The 21516-nt window shown below is 41.6% G+C and overlaps 1 protein-coding gene and 2 pseudogenes across 1 annotated transcript; 2 read left to right on the plus strand and 1 right to left on the minus strand.

Annotated features, from left to right (window-relative positions):
• Window positions 1-354: 354 nt before the first annotated feature.
• On the plus strand, window positions 355-1308 carry LOC144256172 (ras association domain-containing protein 5 pseudogene; annotated as a pseudogene).
• A 1161-nt stretch (window positions 1309-2469) lies between these two features.
• LOC144255946 (bcl-2-like protein 1 pseudogene) lies at window positions 2470-3175 on the plus strand (annotated as a pseudogene).
• An 11188-nt stretch (window positions 3176-14363) lies between these two features.
• On the minus strand, window positions 14364-17854 carry LOC144255776 (olfactory receptor 1468). The gene is made up of 2 exons (XM_077800671.1): window positions 17844-17854; window positions 14364-15321 (listed from the first exon to the last, which is right to left on the minus strand). The coding sequence occupies exons 1-2, from the start codon at window positions 17852-17854 to the stop codon at window positions 14364-14366; spliced, it is 969 nt and encodes a 322-aa protein (XP_077656797.1).
• Between the last annotated feature and the right edge of the window lie 3662 nt (window positions 17855-21516).

Consider the following 21516-nt stretch of genomic DNA (forward strand, 5'->3'; position numbering starts at 1 on the left):
GAAGCAAGAATAGATGAATAAAAAGCATGTATGTATCAACAAACACTATCTGAAAAGTTAATAAACAACCTACAAATGGGAGAAAACATTTGCATATCAGTTTGTAAGAGTATTAATATGTAGAAATATATAAAGAATTCTCAGAACTAAGTGATAAAGACAAAAAGCCCAATTAAAATGTGCAAAGGAACTCAATGAATATTTCTCCAAAGGAGATGTATAAATGGCCCCATTGGCCCTGTGTCCATGAAAAGATGTTCAATGTCATCAGTCATCCTCTACAGATCTTAAAAAGTTTCAAGAAAGGCTTTCCAAAATACTAGTTGTACACCAGTTTGATTTTAGCTTTTAAAAATGGAAAAAAAAATATTGGTAAGAAAGAATGCGGAGGAATTAGAACTCCCATACATTGCTGGTGGGGATGTAAAATTGTGCAGCTGCTCTGGAGAATTTATTCGACAAATTCTTCAAAAACAGAGGAGATGGTGCCCCTGGGCTGAGCGAGCTAGCCAGCTGGTCCAGACGCGGGTGGAGAGCAGTATGAGCAGTAAGAAGTACTACAGCCTAGAGGAGGAGTTGGAAGATTGCTTCTTCATGGCCAAGAGGACCTTTTTAAGAAATGTGAAGAGCAGACATCTGTCAGAGAGCATCTGTAAGATGGTGGAGGAGGGAATCTCAGGAATCTCCTCTGCCTACACTGCAGGAGATCAAGCATATCAACAGCCACAACAGCCTGGAGAAGAACTGCCTGGACATGAAGCTTAGCAAACATGGCACCTACACGGGTTTCATCAAAGTGCATTTGAAACTTCTGCGGTCCATGGCAGTGCCTGCTGGGATCAGGCCCCAGTCCATCAAGGATACCATCAAGGAAGTGAACCTGGGGTGATGATGGGCAAGCAGACATCTTTCTACATGCCACTGGATGTCATCTAGTAGCTGCACATCAGCAGCACAATCACAGGCTGCTCAAGAGGTTTATGGTTGTGGAAAATCCCCCAAAGTTTGCACTTTTTAAGCAAATACACAAGGATGGTCAAGTGCTCTTCTAGAAACTCTTTGTTGCTGACTGCTCCCTCTATCTGGGCCTCCTTGCTGGCCAGACACAGATGTCCTCAACTTTGTGCTAAAGGAGAATGAAACTGGAGGAGGGAGTGGGACACATTCTCCATCCCTGAGTTCCAGAACTTCCTAAGGATCTTGGAAAAGGAGGAACAGGACAAAATCCAGCAAGTGCAGAAGAAGTATGACAAGTTTAGACAGAAATTGGAGGAGGCTTTAAGAGAATCCCAGGGCAAACCTGGGTAACTGGTCTTGCTTCCTCTCCTCCTAACGCTCTCAGATTTGTTTTTATTAATAATTATTATTTTGCAGCAGATACTTTTTCTCAGGACACCTCTGGTGGGTGTATTTGTACCCACCCAGCTGTTCCAGACGTGGCACAAAGTCTCTTCCATGGACAAGTGTCTGTGGGGGGGGGGGTTGACTCCTGCCCACTTCCCATGCTGTGCCCCCCAACAGACTCCGCCAAGGATCAGAACTCATGAGATGGACAACATTGGCATCTCTCAAGCTGCAGGCCTTTCACTGACCAAATAGTTGCCTCTTTTGTTACCAAACTAGAACTTCTCACACCAGCCAGCAAAAGGAAACGAGTAAAAGGTTTTAGAACTCTATGTTCTTTCTCTGGCTTTGACTCATCTTTAGTTTCTCTTATTCACCACCTTCAAAACCTTTATTTAGGTCAAGTGTTGTAGCATATTCCTTTAGCAGGTCTGAGCTAAGTTCCTGAAAACAGAATAATGTTCAGAAAAGGGTTGTCCCACACTGCCCAAGGCACCTGCTGTTCCTGCTTAAGGGAAGTTCATGTGGCCTCTGGCCTAGCTGCTGGGGTAAGGAGCACCAAGGCTGAGGCTGGCTCAGAGATTTGCAGCGAAGTTGCTGCCTGCTCTGGTCCTGGTCCTCATTAGCAAGACTGTGCATGAGTAAACCCAAAGGCGTACATACATGTGTTTGATCGTCACATCTTTGTCAATGCTGTTTGTTTTTAAGTTACAAATTTGAATTTAACATTGCCATCATCCTCATGTGTTTCCATTAAGGGGAAACTAGCCATTTACCATTTTTAAAGTCTCCTGTTGAGTCCAGAAATCAGGCTGCAAGAGAAAGCCAGAAAGCATTGCAGAGAAACATGTCTAGGGGGGAACATAGTGCGTTGGCGGTGGCAACTTTACATGCCTCGTCCATCTTGGAGAGGACACCTGTGCAACTGGTGGGTGGCAGCACAGGCGGAGACCCGGAGCAGTGGGTGGGCACTGTGGAGTAGAGTCTGGACGAGGAATTCAGCAAAGAACAGCCGGTCCTCTCAGAACCTTATCTTGGCTTTGGATCTTAGAAGAGAATCATTAAGCAGAGATCAGACACAGTGAGTGAGCAGATGTTTTGGACACTGGACTGATTGAGCCAATCTCTATTTTTAAAATGGCTCAGAGCAACCAGGAGCTAGTGATTGACTTTCTGTCCTACAAGCGTTCCCAGAAAGAATACAGCTGGAGTCAGTTTAGTGATGTGGAAGAGAATAAGATTGAAGCCCCAGAAGGGACTGAATCAGAGGCGGAGCCCACCAGTGCCATCAATGGAAACCCATCCTGGCATCTGATGGACAGCCCCATGGTGAGTGGAGCCACTGGCCACAACAGGAGTTTGGATGCCCCTGAGGTGACCCCATGGCAGGAGTGAAGCAAGCACTAAGGGAGGCAGGTGACAAGTTTGAACTATGGTGGTGGAAGGCATTCAGTGACATGATATCCCAGCTCCACATCACTCTGGGGACATCAGAGCTTTGAACAGGTAGTGAATGAACTCTTCCAGGATGAGGTAAACTGGGGTCACATTGTAGCCTTTTTGTCCTTCAGGGAACATAGTGTGTGGAATGCATAGACAAGGAGACGCAGGTATTGGTGAGTCAGATCGCAAGTTGGATGGCCATTTACCTGAATGATCACCTAGAGACTTGGATCCAGGAGAATGGCGGCTGGGACATTTTGTGGAACTCTATGAGAATAATGTGGCAGTGAAGAGCTAGAAGGGCCAGGAGTGCTTCAACCATTGTTTCCTGATGGGCATGACTGTGGCTGGCATGATTCTGCTGGTCTGGCTGTTCAGTTGGAAATGACCAGACACTGACCACCCACTCACCCTCCCTCCCACTCCACCCCACCCTACCACATCCCTGTGTCCAACCAGCATTTCCACCAGGAGAACCATTACATGCAGGCCACACCCACCGTCCATCACTGGCTTGGGCCTATACCTGGGTCCCTGCAGTTAGTTTTCTAGATCTACCACGATTCTATGACAGCCACCTTCCTGCATACCTCAGTTCTCTTGGCCTTGAAGTCTACAGATTTTCCCTAAAATCTGTCCTATGAAGGCTGGCAGTGGGTAGGGGCAGCTAGGAGCAGAAGGGCCCTACCTGGTTGGTAGAATCCTTACTACCCCTTAGCCTCTAAGACTGCTTTCTTAGAAGCTAGAACAGTTTTTGACCCACTTCCCTAGAAAAAGACTATATTGCCTTTTTTTTTAATGTTAGTAACCTCAGAGTTGATCATCATTTTCCATCCCATCTGGACCTATTCCTTCCATCTCTACCCCCAAGAACCATTTAGAGGCCACTTTTGACAATTAGGAATAGAGGCTGCTTGGGATAAAGAAGCAAGGATCAGGACTTCCTCCTCCCCTCTGGCCTGGACCAAGTCCCCACTCCTAGTGTGAATATTTTCCAAAGGCCTCTGGCTAGAAGCCAGTCCTAATTAGGAGGGAGGGTGCTATTGCTGCAGGAAGTACCCCCATGCTAAACCTAGGGTGGCCCTTGCAGTTTAACACCCCCCGCTAGTCCCTTTCCCTCCTCTCTCCTGGCTCCCATGAACATGACCGAGGGACCATCTGGGCCCAAGACAGTTGCCTCAGAGCTATTTATGGCCTCAGCTGCCTCACTTCCTACAAGATCATCCTGTGGCATCGTTTCCCTGGGCTACTGTCCATTGGGTACAGGGATTCAGGGGACTCCCCCAGATGTAAAGGGGAAATATAGAGAACAGCAGTAGGAGCCCTGGGGTCTTCCCTACCTCAGGAAGGAATGGTGGGAAGGAGACCTTAGGGCACAGGCCAGTGGGTGGGGGTTGACTGGAAGGGCCTGTGTTGTCTGACCAGGTAGATATTGCCCTACTGTCCATCCTGGGCATCCAGGCTGCCAAGGTCAAAGTGGCCTGGCCCTTCAGTCCTCCCTCTACTCCAGCCTTGTCCTGTCTCATCCCTGGGAGTCCCAGCATAGCACTGTCCACCCCAGGCCCTCTGCTGTACATATTCCAGACAAGTTTTCATTCCTTGTGAAGATGATATACTATTTTTATTAAGTGTGTGTGTGTGTGTGTGTGTGTGTGTGTGTGTGTGTATTCACGTGTGAGGAGCTGCTGGCTTGCTGTGAGCGTGCAGGTGGAGAGCTGGTGCCTGGAGATTGGCGGCCTAATTAATGCTCCTTCCCCTGCCCTGTTCCAGGAAAGCTGTCCTAGGGGTCTTAGCTCCTGAGAGGTACCTGTCCCCCCTCTCTCCTTCAGTTGTTGTAGCTCTTTAAAATAGTCTGTGTGAAAGTGAAAGTGCAGGTCAGTAATAAACTGTGTTGACTCAGTGGGAAGAAAAAAGTTAGGCACTGAGGTATAGCTCACCTACCTACCTAGCATGCATGCAGCTCTGGGTCCAATCCCAAACACAAAGACCTGTAAAATGATCAATCATGCAATGTGAATGCTACTAGCATTGCATTTGGCATAAAACTTGCCAAAGTCAATAAAAGGGTCTTCAAAGCTAAAGAGTAGTTTCAACGTTATTTTTGTAGCTTACTATTTCAAGCTTATTTTTTCCTTCAGGATTTATAAAATCAAATGGTGAGATTTTAATCTTCATAATATTTGTATGACGTTGGATTTTTGTACTCTTTATTCAAATTAAATACTAAGTTGTCTAGAGCCTTGCCTCCGTCATCAGCAGAGAAGGGCCTGGCTGCCTTAGGTTCCCCCTGGGCCTCCAGCACGGCCTCCTCCTCCCCCTGGAACTCTCGGGTCTCCAGGTGCTGCCAGAGGTGTGGCCTTGATGACAGAGGGAGATCCTCCAACTGGGCCAACTTGGAGTCCTTGCTGTTGTGAAGCTGGCCAGGCATGTGCTCAGTGAACCTGTGGGCCTGGCTCCCCATTGACCTCAGTGCCTTTTGTTGCAGAGAGATGGGAGCAGGGTGTGTTTGCATGAAGCTCTGCTGCTGGCTTGCTTCTGCCAGGAGGTGGACATCAGCAGTGTGGGAGACAAGGCCAGGGGAGCCCTCACTTGAAGCATAGGGTGAGGGTCTCATACTTCCTACCCATCTGGCTTCCTGGACTTTGACTTCCCAAGAAGTAATATCAGGGTTTTTGACAGGGAGGATCAGATTCCTGACTCTGAATATTTGTACTGGCTCCTTGTTCAGGGTCAAGCTTAAAATAAATTAGCCAGATGATTCCAGCAAGTAGCCAGGACCGCAGAGACGCTCCAATGCAAAGGGAGAAGGACTTGCCATTTCTCAAAAATAGAACTGGTGTCCTCAACCAGCCTCTGAATGACTGTTTATTTGCTGTCCTCTGCTTTCCCAAGTCCCTCTTGAGTCAGTTCCAACCCAAGCTTCATGTAGCCTCAGAATTTTCCTCCTTTACCAACGCCGAGTCCATAATGTCCCATCCCAGAGCAATGCTAATCCCTTGTCATAAACCCTGTGCATCATCTTCAGAACTACAAAAACAACATGAGCTAACAACAATTTTTTAAGCCACAAAAGCCTGTTTATCTGCTGCCTCATGCTCAGTCTTATCACTTTCCTCCCTTAAAAAGAAAAATCTCTCCCTGTCCCTGCTGCATATTATTCCCTTTGTCCTGCATGTCTCTGCTGATAGTCTCCCTTGATTGGGATGGCTATTTTATTTTTGAGAAGGAAAAAAAAGTTGTGTGTGTGTGTGTGTGTGTGTGTATACATACACACATATATATATGGGGGCATATAGCTATATATAAAGAGAAAGGGTGTTTATAAAATAAGAAAATTACAGGAAAATTCAGACTTTAAATCACAGTTAGACCTGGGACCTATGCTGAGATCTGAGCCTTTGGAAGTCACGTTGGGTTTCCTTCCCTCCCAGAGGTGGTGTGACTGCTGGTAGTGCCTTCTATGGTTGTGTTGCTCAGTGTGCAAGTGTTTGTTCAGAGGATATTTTCTTTTGTCCACATATAAAAACTGTTGGTGTAGCTGTATTAAACACCATCAGCAGAGTGAAGGTTCCAGCAATCTGAGCTCAGGTATGAGCTTCATACATCTCTTAATGTGCCTCCTCGGTTTTATTTAACAGTTTGGGTTGTGCAGAAGAAAACAGAAGTGTGTGTGTTTGGGTGGGGGATTCATTTTAAAGATATATTGCACATGGTCCTGGGGACTGATAAGTCTGATATCTGCAGGGCAGGCCCACCTACTGGGATCCCTGGAAAGAGGAGAATGTTATAGTCTTGAGTCCAGAATATTCTGGAGGAAGAAATTTTTGTCTTTAGAGACTCAAGATTTTTCTGTTAAGTCCTTCAAATGACTGTACAAGGCTCATTACATTAGGGAGGGTATTATGGTTTGAGTGTGAGGTGTCCCGCAAAAGCTCACATGTGAGACAATGCAAGAAGGTTCAGAGAAGAAATCATTGTGTTACAAAAGCCTTAACCCAATCAGTGAATTAATCCCTTGAGGGATTAATTGAGTAGTAACTGAAATGGTAGGGTGTGGCTGGAGGAGATGGGAATTGGGATGTGGCTTTGGGTATATATTTGTATCTGGCAAGTGAAGACCTCTCTCTCTCTCTGCTTTCTGATCACCATTGAGCTGCTTCCCTCTGCCACACTCTTATGCCATAATGTTCAACCTCACTTCAAGACTTGAGGAATGGAGCTGGCCTCCTGTGGACTGAAACCTCAGGAACTCAGCACCTAAATAAACTTTTCTTCCTCTACAATTGTGTTAATCAGGTCCTTTAGTCACAGCAGCAAAAAAGCTGCCTAAAACAGAGGGTAATCTACTTTACTTAAGGTCTAATGATTTAAATTTTAATACTTTTTAAAATTTTTAAATGTATTTTTAAAATTAATTAATTTATTTTAACTAGGTATATATGACAGAATAATAAATTTTGATTCATTGTACACAATTGCAGCACAACTTTACATTTCTGTGGTTGAACATGGATGTAGCGTTACACCATATGTGCAGTCACACATGTACCTAGGGTGATGATGTCCATCTCATAAAATACCTTTGCAGCAACATTTAGAACTGTTATTTGGTATCAGGGTCTAGCCAATTTGACACATAACAATTAACCATCACTTACGGCGTGAACATCTGTAGAAGAATTGAAGCAAAGTCTTAAAAAATGCACCTTTTCCACCCCGATACCTTACAAAATGTTCATCATATTTATTTTTCCCACATCAATGGAATCATGTGGATTAAAATAGAAGGATGTTTGTTTTGAGTCACTGGTATCACTGAAAAGAATAGCACATTCCATGTACCCTAATATTTTTTGTAGATACAAAATTACATGTGTGACCTTGGTACTAGAATGTCAAAATTTAGGGCTAAATGCGTAAGTCTAGTGAATTCTAATTCTGGGAAGATTTAGCAGGAGAGTAATTCTAACTTAACGGGACTTTGTTGCCTTTAAAGTTGAAGGAATCTGTCTTAGCCTGAAGGACAGCCAACAAATACTGAAGAAGCCTTGGCCACATCAGGCACCATGCCAGGGGCTGCCCTGCTGCAGGTGTGAGGCAGACATGGAGTTTCCTGCATGGAGTTTACAATCTGGTGGGAAGTCAGCTACCCACCAGTGATCAGAACATCCAGTGGTGTGACATGAGTGCAGGAGGCTGTGGGACCTGCAGCAGGACTCACCTGATCTGGGGAAAAGAGCAAGGTTTGTATTAGCAAGTGCCATATAACATCCCTGAAGGGTAAATCAGGATGGGCCAGGCAAAGAGGAAGCAGAGGGGAGAAAGTGATAGGCTGGGGGAACACTGAGTCTAACGTGCTAGAGACAATAATTTGCAACCTTAGGTCCAGCATTGCTGGAGAGTGGGATGCAAGGGTCACGGTGGGGACAGAGGAGACAGTGGGGGTAGATACAGGTCAAATAATGAAGTACAATTTGTCCCTTGAAAGTGACTTTGCCTTTGTCTTAAGACCAATGATAACACAGTAAGGTACTCACCAGACAAGACTTGATTGTTATGTTCAGAAAACACTCTTACGTTCAAGTTCAAATCAATGAGAGCTTTATTAACCTGGCCAGGGACTGTCACCCTGGGCCCCAAAACAATGGAGTTGGCCAACCAAGGACTGAATCTGCAAATCTGAGCTAAAATAAACTTTTCCTCCTCTAAGTTTTTCTTATTAAGTCACAGTTTTTCTTGTTTGGGTCACAGACAAAAAAAAAAACAAACAAAAAAAAAAAAAAACAAAAACCTAGCACAATGCACAACCTCAAACTCTAGGTTCCAAACAAGTGTTCTCCTTTTCCTTTTCCTCATACAATGATTAATGATATCAACCTCCCATGTGGTGACCTGGGAAACCACTTCTGTGTGTAAGTGGTGGGGGGTGTATTCACAAAAGTAGATTATGATGATTTGGGGGGGCTTTGGGTGCCGCCCCCGATCTGCATGGGCGCTGAACTTCAGGTCACTTGTAATTTTCAGGGACACCAAATAAAACCCAGACACAAATTACCTTTACACAAGCTTCAGGATAGCTTCTCAACTCTCAGCCTTGGGCTCCCCAAAGAGGAGAGCAAGAGAAAGTCATGAGAGACTGGCAAGAGAGAGAGAGCACGTTTGGAAGTGGGCTTTTATTGGGGGACTCTTGTTCTTTAGAAAGTTCTATCCAAAAAAAAAAAAAGGCCAAAAGGGGCAGGGTTACAAGGATCAGGTAAGTGAAACGCAACCCAAGGGCGACACCTACACCTGAAGACCCACCTTTACTATCTGAGCTGGGCAATGTCCAAGTCACCAGGAAATGTAGTGATTGCTCAGAGCCTCCTGCTTTGGGACCGGAAGGTATGGGTCATTCAGAGCGGCTCCCCACATTTGGGACTTGCACTTTCCCCTTGATCTTCTCTAAAACTATCTTGAAAGGGCCCTATTCTGCCATTGGCAATGGCCCCCATTAATATTTCTGCTATCTCCCAGTACCCTTGATCTTGAGGCTGCAGTATATGTCCTTGAGACCCTCCTTGTGCCAAAGCTGCATTGTGTTCCTTGAAAAGGCAAAGAAAGTCTCTCTCTCTCTCTCTCTCTCTCTCTCTCTCTCTCTCTCTCCCTGCCTGCACACTTTAACACTTGACCCCTGAGCAGCCCCTGTCTATGTCCTCTGCCTCACAGAGTTGGCTGAAAGCAGAGCTTGTATCCCTTCTCCAATCCTCAGACTCTTTGTTTTTTGTTTGTTTGTTTTGTTGTTGTTGATGTTGTTGTTTTGAGTGAACCAGGGGATATGACAGATCTCACACTGACCAGTCCATCCTGCTTCCCTCTCTCCCCTGCTCAGGCACACACCTAGCCCCCACTCCTGTCCCAATTACCTAGTAGAAATAGGTCCCATTATATCCTGTCCCACCAGCATATCAGACCTAAACATCTGTTATTATGGGTTGAATTGTCTCACCCAAAAAGGTATGTTGAAGTCACAACCCACAGCACTTGTGAATATGACCTTACTTAGTACTTTGTATTCAAGTTAAAATGAAGCCATGGGGGGTGAACTGTAGACTAATATAAGCAATGCCCATTTAAGGAGATAAAAAAAAAAGCTATTTGAAGACAGAGACACAGAGAGTACACCATGTGATGCTGAAAGCAGAAAACAAAGAAATAGAGCTACCAGCTAAAAAACCCACGGCCTGATGACTACCCCTAGAGCTGGGCAGAGGCAAGGGAGGGTCTGCTCAGTCTGATGGGGACCAAGGCCCTGCCGACACCTCACTTTGAACTTCTTTTCTCGGGAACACAGAGAAAATAAATTTCTATTATTTTAAACTGCCCAAAATAAAAGAAGCAGACTATGGTTCACAAAATTTTGCACTATACATACAATATTCCTTTGAGTATTATTCTCAATTGTTTTTTTTTTTAATTTCCGGTGGTTGTTAAGGTAACACCAGTTTTTATCATAGATAAACTCTGAAATATCAGTGTCAAACTACAACAAAAAAGTATTAGTGACAAGACAAAGGATTAATATTTAAATTAAATCAATTTCTTTTACACCAGAAAAAATCTAACAAAAAATGAATCCTATACTCAATTGCACTGAAAACTAAGTACAAGAACTATAGGGAGGAAAAAAACTATCTCCTGATAGATACAAAAGAATATTACAATAAAAGGACACATAGAATGACCTCAGAAATCTTGTAACATTTAAAGATATTTTTTCATTTTTATTTTCATTTATATTAAACTGTCACAGAAAAAAATCATGAAAATTGTACATATATATTATCAGGACAACTTGCAACATTTTGACAAATGTAAATATTGTATAATGTTTAAATTAAGATTTCTATGTCCTCAAACATTTGCCATTTCTTTATGGGGAAATTTTTCAAAAAAATTTTTCCAGCTTATTGAAATACACAGTATATTATGGTAACCTATCAGCCAAATAGCACACTGAACTTCTTGTTCCTACCTTACTATAACTTTGTAGCCATTGATCAATGTCTCTCCATTCTTCCCTGCCCCATCCTACTTTCTCCAGCCTTGGATAACCACCATTCTACTCTCAATTTTTATGAGATTGACTTCTTTAGATTCAACATTACAGTGAGACTTGTCTATCTTTCCCTAACTGATTTCACTTAACATAATAGTCTCCCGTTCCATCCATGTTGTCACAGATGAAAGGATTTCATTATTTTCATGTCTGAATTGTATTCCATTATGTATATATGCTACAGTTTCTTTACCCATTCATCACCTGGTGGACACTAAGGTTGTTTTCATCTCTTAGCTGTTATGAATAGAACTGCAAGGAACATGGGAGTTCAGATGTCTTTTCATCATACTGACTTCATTTCCTTAGATCTATACCCAGGAGTGGGATTGCTGAATATGGTGGTTCTAGTTTTAATTATTTAGGAACTTTAACATTGTTTTCCATATCAGCTATACTAATTTACATTCCCCTCCACAGTGAGCAAGGATTCCTTTACTTCACATCCTTGCCACCCAGCACTTGTTATGTTCTTTGATAGTAGCCATTTTTACTGGAGTAAGGTGATGTCTAATTGTGCTTTTGATATGCATTTTCTTGGTGATAAGTGATGTTGAGCATTTTTTCAAATGTTGGTATGTCTTCTTTTGAGAAATGTCTGTTTAGCTCTATTGCCCCCTTTTCAGTCAGGTTTTTGGTTTTTTGCTATTGAAGTTTTTTATTCCTTATATACTCTGTATGTAAAAATATTGTCAGAAGTATACTTTGCAAATATTTTCTTCCATTGTGTTGCCTGTTTCTTAACTCTTCATTCTTTTATTTGCAGTGTAGAATTTTTTTGGTTTGAAGTAATCCCATTTGTTTATTTTTGCTTTTGTTTCATGTGCTTTGGGGATCTTGTGCAAAAATTCCTTGCCCATTCCAATGTTCTAAAGCATTTCCTCTCTGTTGTTTCTAGTTGCTTCATTTTTATTTTTAAGTTATTAATGTGTTTTGAGTTGGTTTTTACTAGATAGAGTGTAAAGAGATAGGAGAGAGAGAGAGAGAGAGAGAGAGAGAGAGAGAGAGAGAGAGAGAGAGAGAGATATCTAGGTGGATATTCAATTTTCCTTGCACCATTTATTGAAAACACTGTGGGTCCTCCAATGTTTTCTTAGGACTTGTATCAAAAATCAATTGGTTGTAGATGCATGAGTTTGCTTCCAGGTTCTCTTTGTATTGTTGATTTATGTGTGTTTCTATGTCAATACCATGCTGTTTTAATTGCAACTTTCAGGTCATACAACATCTCCTGTTATTTTCTTTTTGCTCAGGATAGCTTTGACTATTACGGGTTTTTGTTCTCATATAAAACCTAAAACTACTTTTTCTAGTTATGTGAAGAATATCATTGATTTTTTAATATTTATTTTTTAGTTATAGTTGAACATAATATCCTAATCATTAACCCAATTAATAACTACTCTTTATTTTTCCATATGTACGAATACTCAGCAATTTGCAACAACATTCTATCTTTATGATTTTCCTAGACTTAATATTTCATATGAATAGAATTATACAATATATGGTCTTTACAGCTGTCTTATTTCAATTAACATATTGTTTTCAAGGTACATGTATGTTTTTTCATTTATTTTATAGGTGCATTAAATTATATAGAATAGTGAGATTCATTGCTATGTATGCATAATATAATTTGGTCACTTTTGTTCCCAGCTCAAGGTACATTTATGTAAAAGTATGTATCAATATTTTATTTTGTTTCCGGTAACTACATAGAAGTTATGCGAATCAAGAAACAGAATGTAGGATAAAGAATATATGTGAGTAGATAATGGAGCTCAAATTTCTGTGACTCAGAAATCATCAGGTGAAGATATTCATTGAAAAATGAGGATAAAAACTATTATGTTTTGATATGGAGGAGGTCTAGGCTGCAGAGATGTGGAGGTCAGTGGCATTTAAGAGAAGTTGAAATGATACAGTTGGTTGTCATCACTTGCAGGGGACAAGGAAAACTCATGAGCCAATGATAACAATCCAGACAATGTACATGTAGCTCACATTGGAAAATGTGAGGCTGCATATCCTATTTCTGAGGTGAGGGAGAGGTGAGAAGAACCCCCACAATCAAATATCCTGCAATCTTAAACAGGTTCAGTACTGACACATAGTGGAGCATTGGCATGTTCAAATCCCACATTTTTCAATCTTTGGCCCATATTAAGATTCCCTTTCCTCCATGGATTCATCACAAGAGTTAAGTATGTAAATACTTAAATACTTTAAATACTTAAATTAATGTAAAGTTTATTGATAACTTGTAAAACCAAGGAGGGAAAGGTGATCCTTGAAGAGTAAGGTTGAAAAGTGTGTGGGCTCTCTCTCATCCAGCGAGGAGGTCCACGGAACAGGGTAGAGGAGAGTGTGGCTGCAGAGTCACTAACCAAGACCTCCAGAGACCAAGCAGGAAGCAGGTCTGATTTTATTGCACAGTTACCATGTATATATACTCAGGCAGTAGCTAGGCAGATTACAGGCAGCCATCAATGCAATTCTGCTAACTGCTCTTGCAGTGACCAATCGAGTAGTGGGCTGTGGAGCAAGCACAGGGACTACAACACATGGCCTCATGCCCAGAGTTGTGCCTCCAGGGTAAATAGCCTGCCGCTTACATGCCTAGCACAAAGGAGTGGCCTGCCACTCAGATGCCCTTAACGTATGCCATGTATGCAGTACTCCATGTACTTGTCCCCACAGAAAAACAGACTCAACAGCACTTAGCGCCTCAAGGGGACTTCGTTTCCAGCAAATACAAACTAAACTGCTATAACACAGTAAATGGAAAGTTTATTTTAAGTACAGATTGGGTACAAAAGAATAATGCAGACATGGAAAAAAGGTAGAAGTAATAAAGTTTAGAATGATGTGAACACTTTCTGAGAAAGAGATAAGTAAAGACTTTCTATTCAGGTATAAAAAGTTCCATTTAGAAGAGCAAGCATTGGCCTGAGTTGTTTGAATCTTGGCATTGACGTGGAAGAGCAGTATATCACTTTAAAAAAAAAGTTATAGTTTTGGGGCTGGGGCTGTAGCTCAATGGTAAAGCACCTGCTTTGCATGTGGGAAGCACTGGGTTTGATCCTCAGCACCACATAGAAATAAATAAAGATACTGTGTGTTAATCAACAACTAAAAAAATTTTTTTAAAAGTTATGGTTTTTTAAAAAGGAACACATGGTAAATTATTGATTTAACAGATAGAAATTTCAATTAAAATATTTAAATTATGCTTCCAGGGTCAGCTAGAATTAACAAGCAAGAAACCTTCCTAGCAGATTACTGATAACAGACTTTACATCAACTACCCATCTCCACTTCAGCTCTTTTGTTTTCACTTCAGATTTTTAACATTGGAAAATGATGTGATATTTTATTTGAACAGAAAACTTTGGGATGGGAAGAAAGAACTGCAAAAATATTCAAATGTACATCACAATATTTATACTGGACAAGACTGTTGTACCTATTGCAAGAGTTACCATGATACAGAGAATAGAATTGTCTTCTTACAAAAGACTCTTCTTAGGGCTCCCTTCATGTCTCTGTTCCTCAGGCTGTAGATGAAGGGGTTCAGCATGGGAGTGACCACCGTGTACATCAGAGCCATGACAGTGTCTTTCACAGTAGAATTATTAGCTGATGGACATAAATAGAGACCAATAATTGTCCCATAGAACAGTGACACCACAGAGAGGTGGGAGCCACAGGTGGAGAAGGCCTTGTGGATACCTCGAGCAGAAGGGACCTTGAGGATGGAGGAGAAAATTTGTACATAGGACCCAAGTATGAGTAGAAATGGGGTGACAATAACAAGTCCTCCCATGATAAATATCACCAATTCATTGACATGAGTATTGGAGCAGGCCAGCTTCAGTAAAGCAGATATTTCACAGAAAAAGTGGGGGATCACGTTGTCCGAACAGAAAGACAATCTGACCACAAGCAGAGTGTGCAACAGGGCATGGAATGTGGTCAGCACCCAGGACAGCACCACCAGGGAGAGACAGAGCTTGGGGCTCATGATGGTGGTGTAGTGCAGGGGGAAGCAGATGGCCACATAGCGGTCATAAGCCATGGCCACAAGGAGGAAGCTCTCTAGGTCTGCAAAGCACAGGAAGAAGTATATTTGAGTCAGGCAGCCTGCATAGGGGATGGAGGGGACTTGACTCTGCATGTTCTGCAACAGTTTAGGAATGGTCACAGAGGAAAAGCAGAGGTCAGAGAAGGACAAATTGCCGAGAAGCAAATACATGGGAGTGTGCAGATGGGAGTCCAGGTGAATGAGGATGATGATGATGAGGTTCCCCAGGATGGTGGTAAGATACATGGAAAGGAACAGGGCATAGAAGAGGTTCTGGTGCTCTGGCTGGATGGGCAGGCCCAGGAGGAGGAATTCTGAGACGGGAGTTTGGTTCCTTTCTGTCATGCTCTGTCTACTGTATCTTTTTTTAAAAAAAGAAAGACTTGGGTACCTTAACAATTCAAATAAATGAACATTTTTCTCTTATATGTCATCTGGTACTCATTCTACAATAACTGATCCCACCTTGATTACAATAATTATTATCTTTAAAATCCAATTGTCCATCATCTCTATAATCATGAATGCCTTTTTCTTAACTTCTTTGTAACATGTTTGAATATTCCATCCTTTCCTAAACACTTACCTATTGGTTTCTGAGACAAAATGCATTACTTTTTTACATACATGCCTGGCTGGTAATCCTAGGGAACCATAATTGGCTCCTGTTCTATCAGTAACTTGTATGTTGATATTCCTCATGGATTTTGTTAAACCCTATCTTATCATAACTCTACATGGAACTCTCCTAATAAACCTGATATGCTCCAATGGCTTATATCAGTATTTAAAACTCAGACATGAAATCTGGGGATATAGCACAGTGGTGAAATGCTCATCCAACATGCACAGGGCCCTAATGCAATCCCAAGCACCTCAAAAAATTAATCAATTAAATAAAAATAATAATCAGTAAATAAAACTCAGGTATAGACGCCCCTAACCTATAAATTTCTATATCCCATAACAATTGTCTTCCATTCAATGAATCATAGGTTCCTTAAGCTCAACAGGTCTCTAATGAAAATCATCAGATTGCACTTCCTCTGTACCTCTCTCTTCCTCCTCTACTCTCATATTTTAAAAAAGGAATGCAGCATCAGATCAGAAGTCGTGAATTGTTTCATTCATTCTTTTCTCTTACTGTCAACTCCAACATACCATGTCATGTATATTCTACACTTTGTTCTCCTGCTACTTCATCCACTTCTTATCACAAGGCCACGTTCCTCATCCACAATGGCATCTCTTCTCACCTGTACTATTGAAGCAGTTTCTCAAGTCTTGTCCCTAATAGGGAAAATTGTGCACCTGGTTTCTCAGAATGCTGAGTCCCTTCTGAGTGAGTAGGATGATCTCTTGAGTCAGGAATATATGCTGGGATCACAAACTGGAGACATCACCTGCTATTGTCACTGCTGACCCAATCAACTATGATCTTCTCCTGTGGGAAAATCCATAATTCACATCCTGCACTGACATAAGAAACACATATGGCACTATTTATAAATCTTATATATATGCAAATACCTGGGGATTTGTTTTAAAAAATTCATTCTGGTTCTATTGCTCGACTTTTATATATTAAATGAACATCCAGGTAATGGCAATACTGTGGTCAATAAACTGCATATAAGTAACAAGTACATATACTGCCATCAAAATATATATTACTGTAAACTTCAGATAAAGTTTAATAATAATCTCTAAGAGAGGTTTGTGAAAAGCTTCTTAAATCTCTGAAGAAAAACCCAAAGAAGAAAGAGGAGGAGGAGGAGGAGGAGGAGGAAGAGAAGAGGAAGAAGGAGAATTAAAAATTACAACTTTCTACCCAAACTTAAAGAGCTATTATTATTTCAAACTGATAGAATTGTCGATATTATTGCACAATAAGTTATAGCAATAAACATTATTATTAATAAAACATAAAAATGTTAAACATTAGTCAAAGTATTAAAACCATGTGAAAAAGTCTTGGGAGGCAGAAAGATGGAAACTTAACAGACCTGAAAAATTATTCTGCAGAACACCACACAACCTGGGAGTTCAAGACAATCACGTTTGAAAGACAGACAAGAGTTCATTCACTCTGCTACCAACTCATCCAGGTGGCTGAGAGTGACTCCAGGACCCAACTCAGGATCCTTTTCCCCTTTATTCAATAGAGACACAGGAAGTAACAGTCTCCATAGTCTTCACCTAACTGCGCCATCCCTTCTCATTCTTCCCCTTCTACACACAGAAGTCTGAGGAGCTCTGCATCCCAGAGGAGTACCAAGGCTGGAGGAACTCATTACAGACAAAATAATTAGCCAGGACCTCTCAGAAACTAATTCTCCCAGAGTCCTGTAGTGGTGACTCATGACAGCCTCTGTTCACACCAGACCATCCTTTGGGGGAAGGTGAAGATGCTGAGCAGCTCAGAACAGATGCTTTCTCATTGCCTGTGTGTGGAGGGGGCAGGAGACCTGTGTGGCTGCAGCCTACATTTCAGAAGGTGAAGGTGGAAGGCTGCAGAAACCATGAAGTAATCAGGGACCACATTGTGAATGTCCCAACCTATCTTAGGAGTTTAAGAGTTTAGGCTTTATCCAGTGGATAACAGGGATCCATACATCATACAGTGGTCTTTGAGTAGAGTACTGCCATGAAATTCATGTTTCAGAAACATTGCAAGGATGGCAGAACCTGTTATTTCTCCCATCTTTCTGCCCACAGTCCCTAGGACAGAGAGAAATGCATTTAACAAGGATCAGACTTCTATGATTAAAGCACATGCAGATATAAAGAATCACAAGAATAAGAAAAAATAAACTTACCTGAACATGTTCAACCCTTTCTCATGCAGATTTGAAAAATGGACCTTTGCATCACATTTGGCTCATTTGTATGAAAATCTTTAAGAAGCCCCAGCATGACCATTGTCCCTTCCTCCATCTATGTCATGTCACTTCCCTCTGCCAAGATTATTCTGGCCCTGTATTTGAATGTGAAGCCAGATTTGGCATATATAATTCACTTTCCCACCATCCACTCACTCATCTTTAGCCATCATCTCTGCTGCAGGATCTTTAAATAGTAACACATTGCAACTTTCCATTGTAGGGACCTGAATCTTTATTGGTGTTCCTTTATTGGGATTTATACTTTTCATTAATATTTGTCATGGACCTTGAATTGTAAAGTGGTACCCAAACAATTCTGCAAGATTTCAGATGCCACCTTCTCTATTCCAGTTGTGTAGAATAACAAAGTTTCCCCTTGGTGATCAATATCAACTAACCCACGCACAATGGCAACCCGCTGTTTGCACATTAGCTCACATCTGAAACAGAAAATGGTCAAATGATAGCCTAAAGGATGGTTATGTCCCTTGGCAGAACAGCATGTCCCTTCAGAACTACACACTTCTAATGCACTGTCCTAAGGTTTCTCAGCCACTTATTCCAATCAGTGTTGCAGTGATCTCAACTGACTTCCGTAGCTACCACGTAAAAGCACTGCACATCTATCCTGCTCCATCTCACCATGGCCTTTGCTTTGAGACATCTCTGGCTCCACAGAGCAGGATGTCATGGGGAATCTCCTCAGCACTCATATAAACATTAAAATCTACCATCCATTTTCTGTGAACTGTTGTACAGAATGTGAGGTGTAGATTAAAATTAAAATTTTTTAATAAGGGGAATCCAATTTTTCCAGCACCAAATATTAAACAGACTCCTGAACCAGCTTTCCACCAGTACAATGAAATATCTAGCACAGTCAACTTATAAACAGGTTCATTTAGCTCACAGTTTGAGGAATTAGAATGGCAAATGGCCTAGTGCAGCCTTGGCCAGGTCAACCCTTGCATGATCACCTCATGGGATAGAGATGGAAGAGCACATGCAGCTGAAGAATAGTATCTCAAACTAGAATGGAGATTCCATGATCCATTTCAAATCATCCACAATGACCTGAGGACTTTCCACAAGTTCCTGCAACTCCTATACTGCAATACTGAGTCTAGGCCTTTATGTATGAGCCCTTGTCAGACAGCCAACATTAAAACATGGTAAATTAGCACACAGGAAAAGATTAACAACAATATCTAAAAATAATTTAGAACAATTAAAACAATATACTGTAACAAAACTTTCTTAGTGATCTCTCTCTCTCCATATATCTTTTTCTCTCTGTCCCTCTCTCCCTAAAATATTTTTTTTTACTTTTAGTTGGATATTGACACAATAACTTTATTTTATTTCTTTATTATTTTTTATGTGGTTCTGAGGATCGAACCCAGTGCCTCACTTGTGCTAGACAAGCACTCTACCAATGAGACACAACCCCAGTCCCTCCTCCTAAAATCTTATTGTACTATATTTATTCTTCTTCTATCTGTCACACTGTATAATGATAAAGTGCCCACAGGGAAAGATAAAGTGAGGTTAATGACCTAGACTTTGTTATGTAGCATTTGCTACATAATATAATGCTCACCTGAAGGTTCACTTGAACCTTAAAAAGTAAGTTTCATTATGTGAGGTTTACTTATTGCACAGCAATGAAAAAAAAGGGCAATCTAATGCCACTGGTATAAACTGCTGTACTCCTAAGATATTTCAAATCATTCACAGTCTAGTATTTGATTTATTTTTATGGATTATCCAACTATTTTTCTTCAAGTCCCCAATATAGCCTCCAACAGCACAGGATTCCTGTCCATTCCCTACGTGGGCAATGATTCATCATACATCCCTGGGCTCTCCATCCCCACCTTTCCCCAGAGTACAGAAGGGTGTGATCAGTGGCTTTCATCAATCACCATACAGGACTCTGATAATTTGCCTTGAAGAGGTCCTGGATAATTACTTTGTGCCTAATGAGTTAGGCCTGAATCTGGACTCCCCTGGGATACAGAGCCTCTGGGGCCCGTGGATGGCTAGAAGGTGAGACACGAGAAGGGATGGCAGAGAAGGGATGGTAGACATGTGATGCCTACAGAGGACGTTACTTCATATGCTTGTAATGAATAAAGGGGAGCAAGATCTTGGATCAGAGCCCAGAGTTACCCTCAGACACCCTCGGTAAGTTGTCAATATGCCAGGTTGTATGATGTTCTGCCAGGTAAGTTTTCAGGTGTGACAACTTCCCTCTTTTCCATCGAGCTGCCTTCCAAGACTTTGCTACAGTATAGAAATATTTTGACTAAAGTTCAACACTTATAACACTTCTTATTAATAATACTGCTCATTAATGTTACTTACTGTGCAGTGAATCCTCAAAGATCACAGCATTTTGACATACCGGGCCTGTAAGACAAGGTTCAGTGCAGTAACAGTTCTTAACCTTTCTTTATTTTACATTCACCTAAGGAGCTTTAAAAAGCTTTGCACAAGCCACTTCACAGAGATTCCAATTAAGTTATCTCAAGGTGCTCAGTAATCGGAGTTAAACGGCAATGTGTGTATTTGCTACTCAAGTGCAGTCCAGTGATCACAGTATTGACACCCCTACTTGGGTGTTCATTTAAAGTGTAGAGTCTGAGCTATAGCACCAGAACCAATGTCTTAATGATAGGTAATTTGCATGTGAGTTAAGTGTAGAAACACTGCCCTACATGATTCTTGTGTGCATCCCAGAGTGAGGATATTGGATTTAATGGCCGAAGAAGAGGAAGCTCAGTGGATCATCTATGAAAACGTCTGCAGCTGCTATCTCTGGTTTTGTGATCCCTGCACACCTTCTAGACACAAAGATAGACCCACAAGCTCAAAAGGTAAGAAACAGGCTGAGAAACTAGGTACATGATTTTCTCCTCATGTTTTGTTCCTTTATGATGCCAACACATGGTGTCCAAAGTCCAAAGGTACAAACTGTTAATGCAGTTCTGTTAAACACCATCAGCAGTGGGGTGGACTTCCCAGAAGTAGGACTCATTTATATCATTTGTGAATGAGTTTCCCACATCTTTTAATGTTCTTCCTCTGCATTTGTGATGACTTGGAGACAGATTGGGGTTTTGTTTGTTTGTTTGGTACTGGGGATTGAACCCAGAGGAGCTCAACCACTGAACCACATCTCTGGCCCATTTTTTATGTTTTAGTACAGACAGGGTCTCACTGGGTTGCTTAGTACCTTGCCAAGTTGCAGAGGCTGGCTTTGAACTTGTGATCCTCCTGCCTCACCTCCCGAGCTGATGAATTACAGAGACATGCCATTGTGCCCAACCATGCTAAGCTTTATCAATCAAGGTTACCCCCCCAAAAGTGGCGTGTGTGTGTGTATGTGTGTCTGTATGAGAGAGAAAGAGAGAGAGAGAGAGAGAGAGAGAGAGAGAGAGAGAGAGAGAGAGAGAGAGAGAAACCAATTACAGTTGCGAAGAATGACCAATCAGGCAGGGAAGAGAAAATCCAACACTCCTTTTGTGACAGAAGCAAACAGATAAGTACTTAGGAATAGGAAAGAATGGGCTACTGAAACATGTTGAAAAGAAGATGAGAAAAAGTAATAAATGATCATAGAGATTAAAGACACTTGAAGGTTACACTTATTGTGATGG

This window comes from Urocitellus parryii, chromosome 7 (assembly GCF_045843805.1).
Source record: "Urocitellus parryii isolate mUroPar1 chromosome 7, mUroPar1.hap1, whole genome shotgun sequence".
NCBI classification, from domain to species: Eukaryota; Metazoa; Chordata; class Mammalia; order Rodentia; family Sciuridae; genus Urocitellus; species Urocitellus parryii.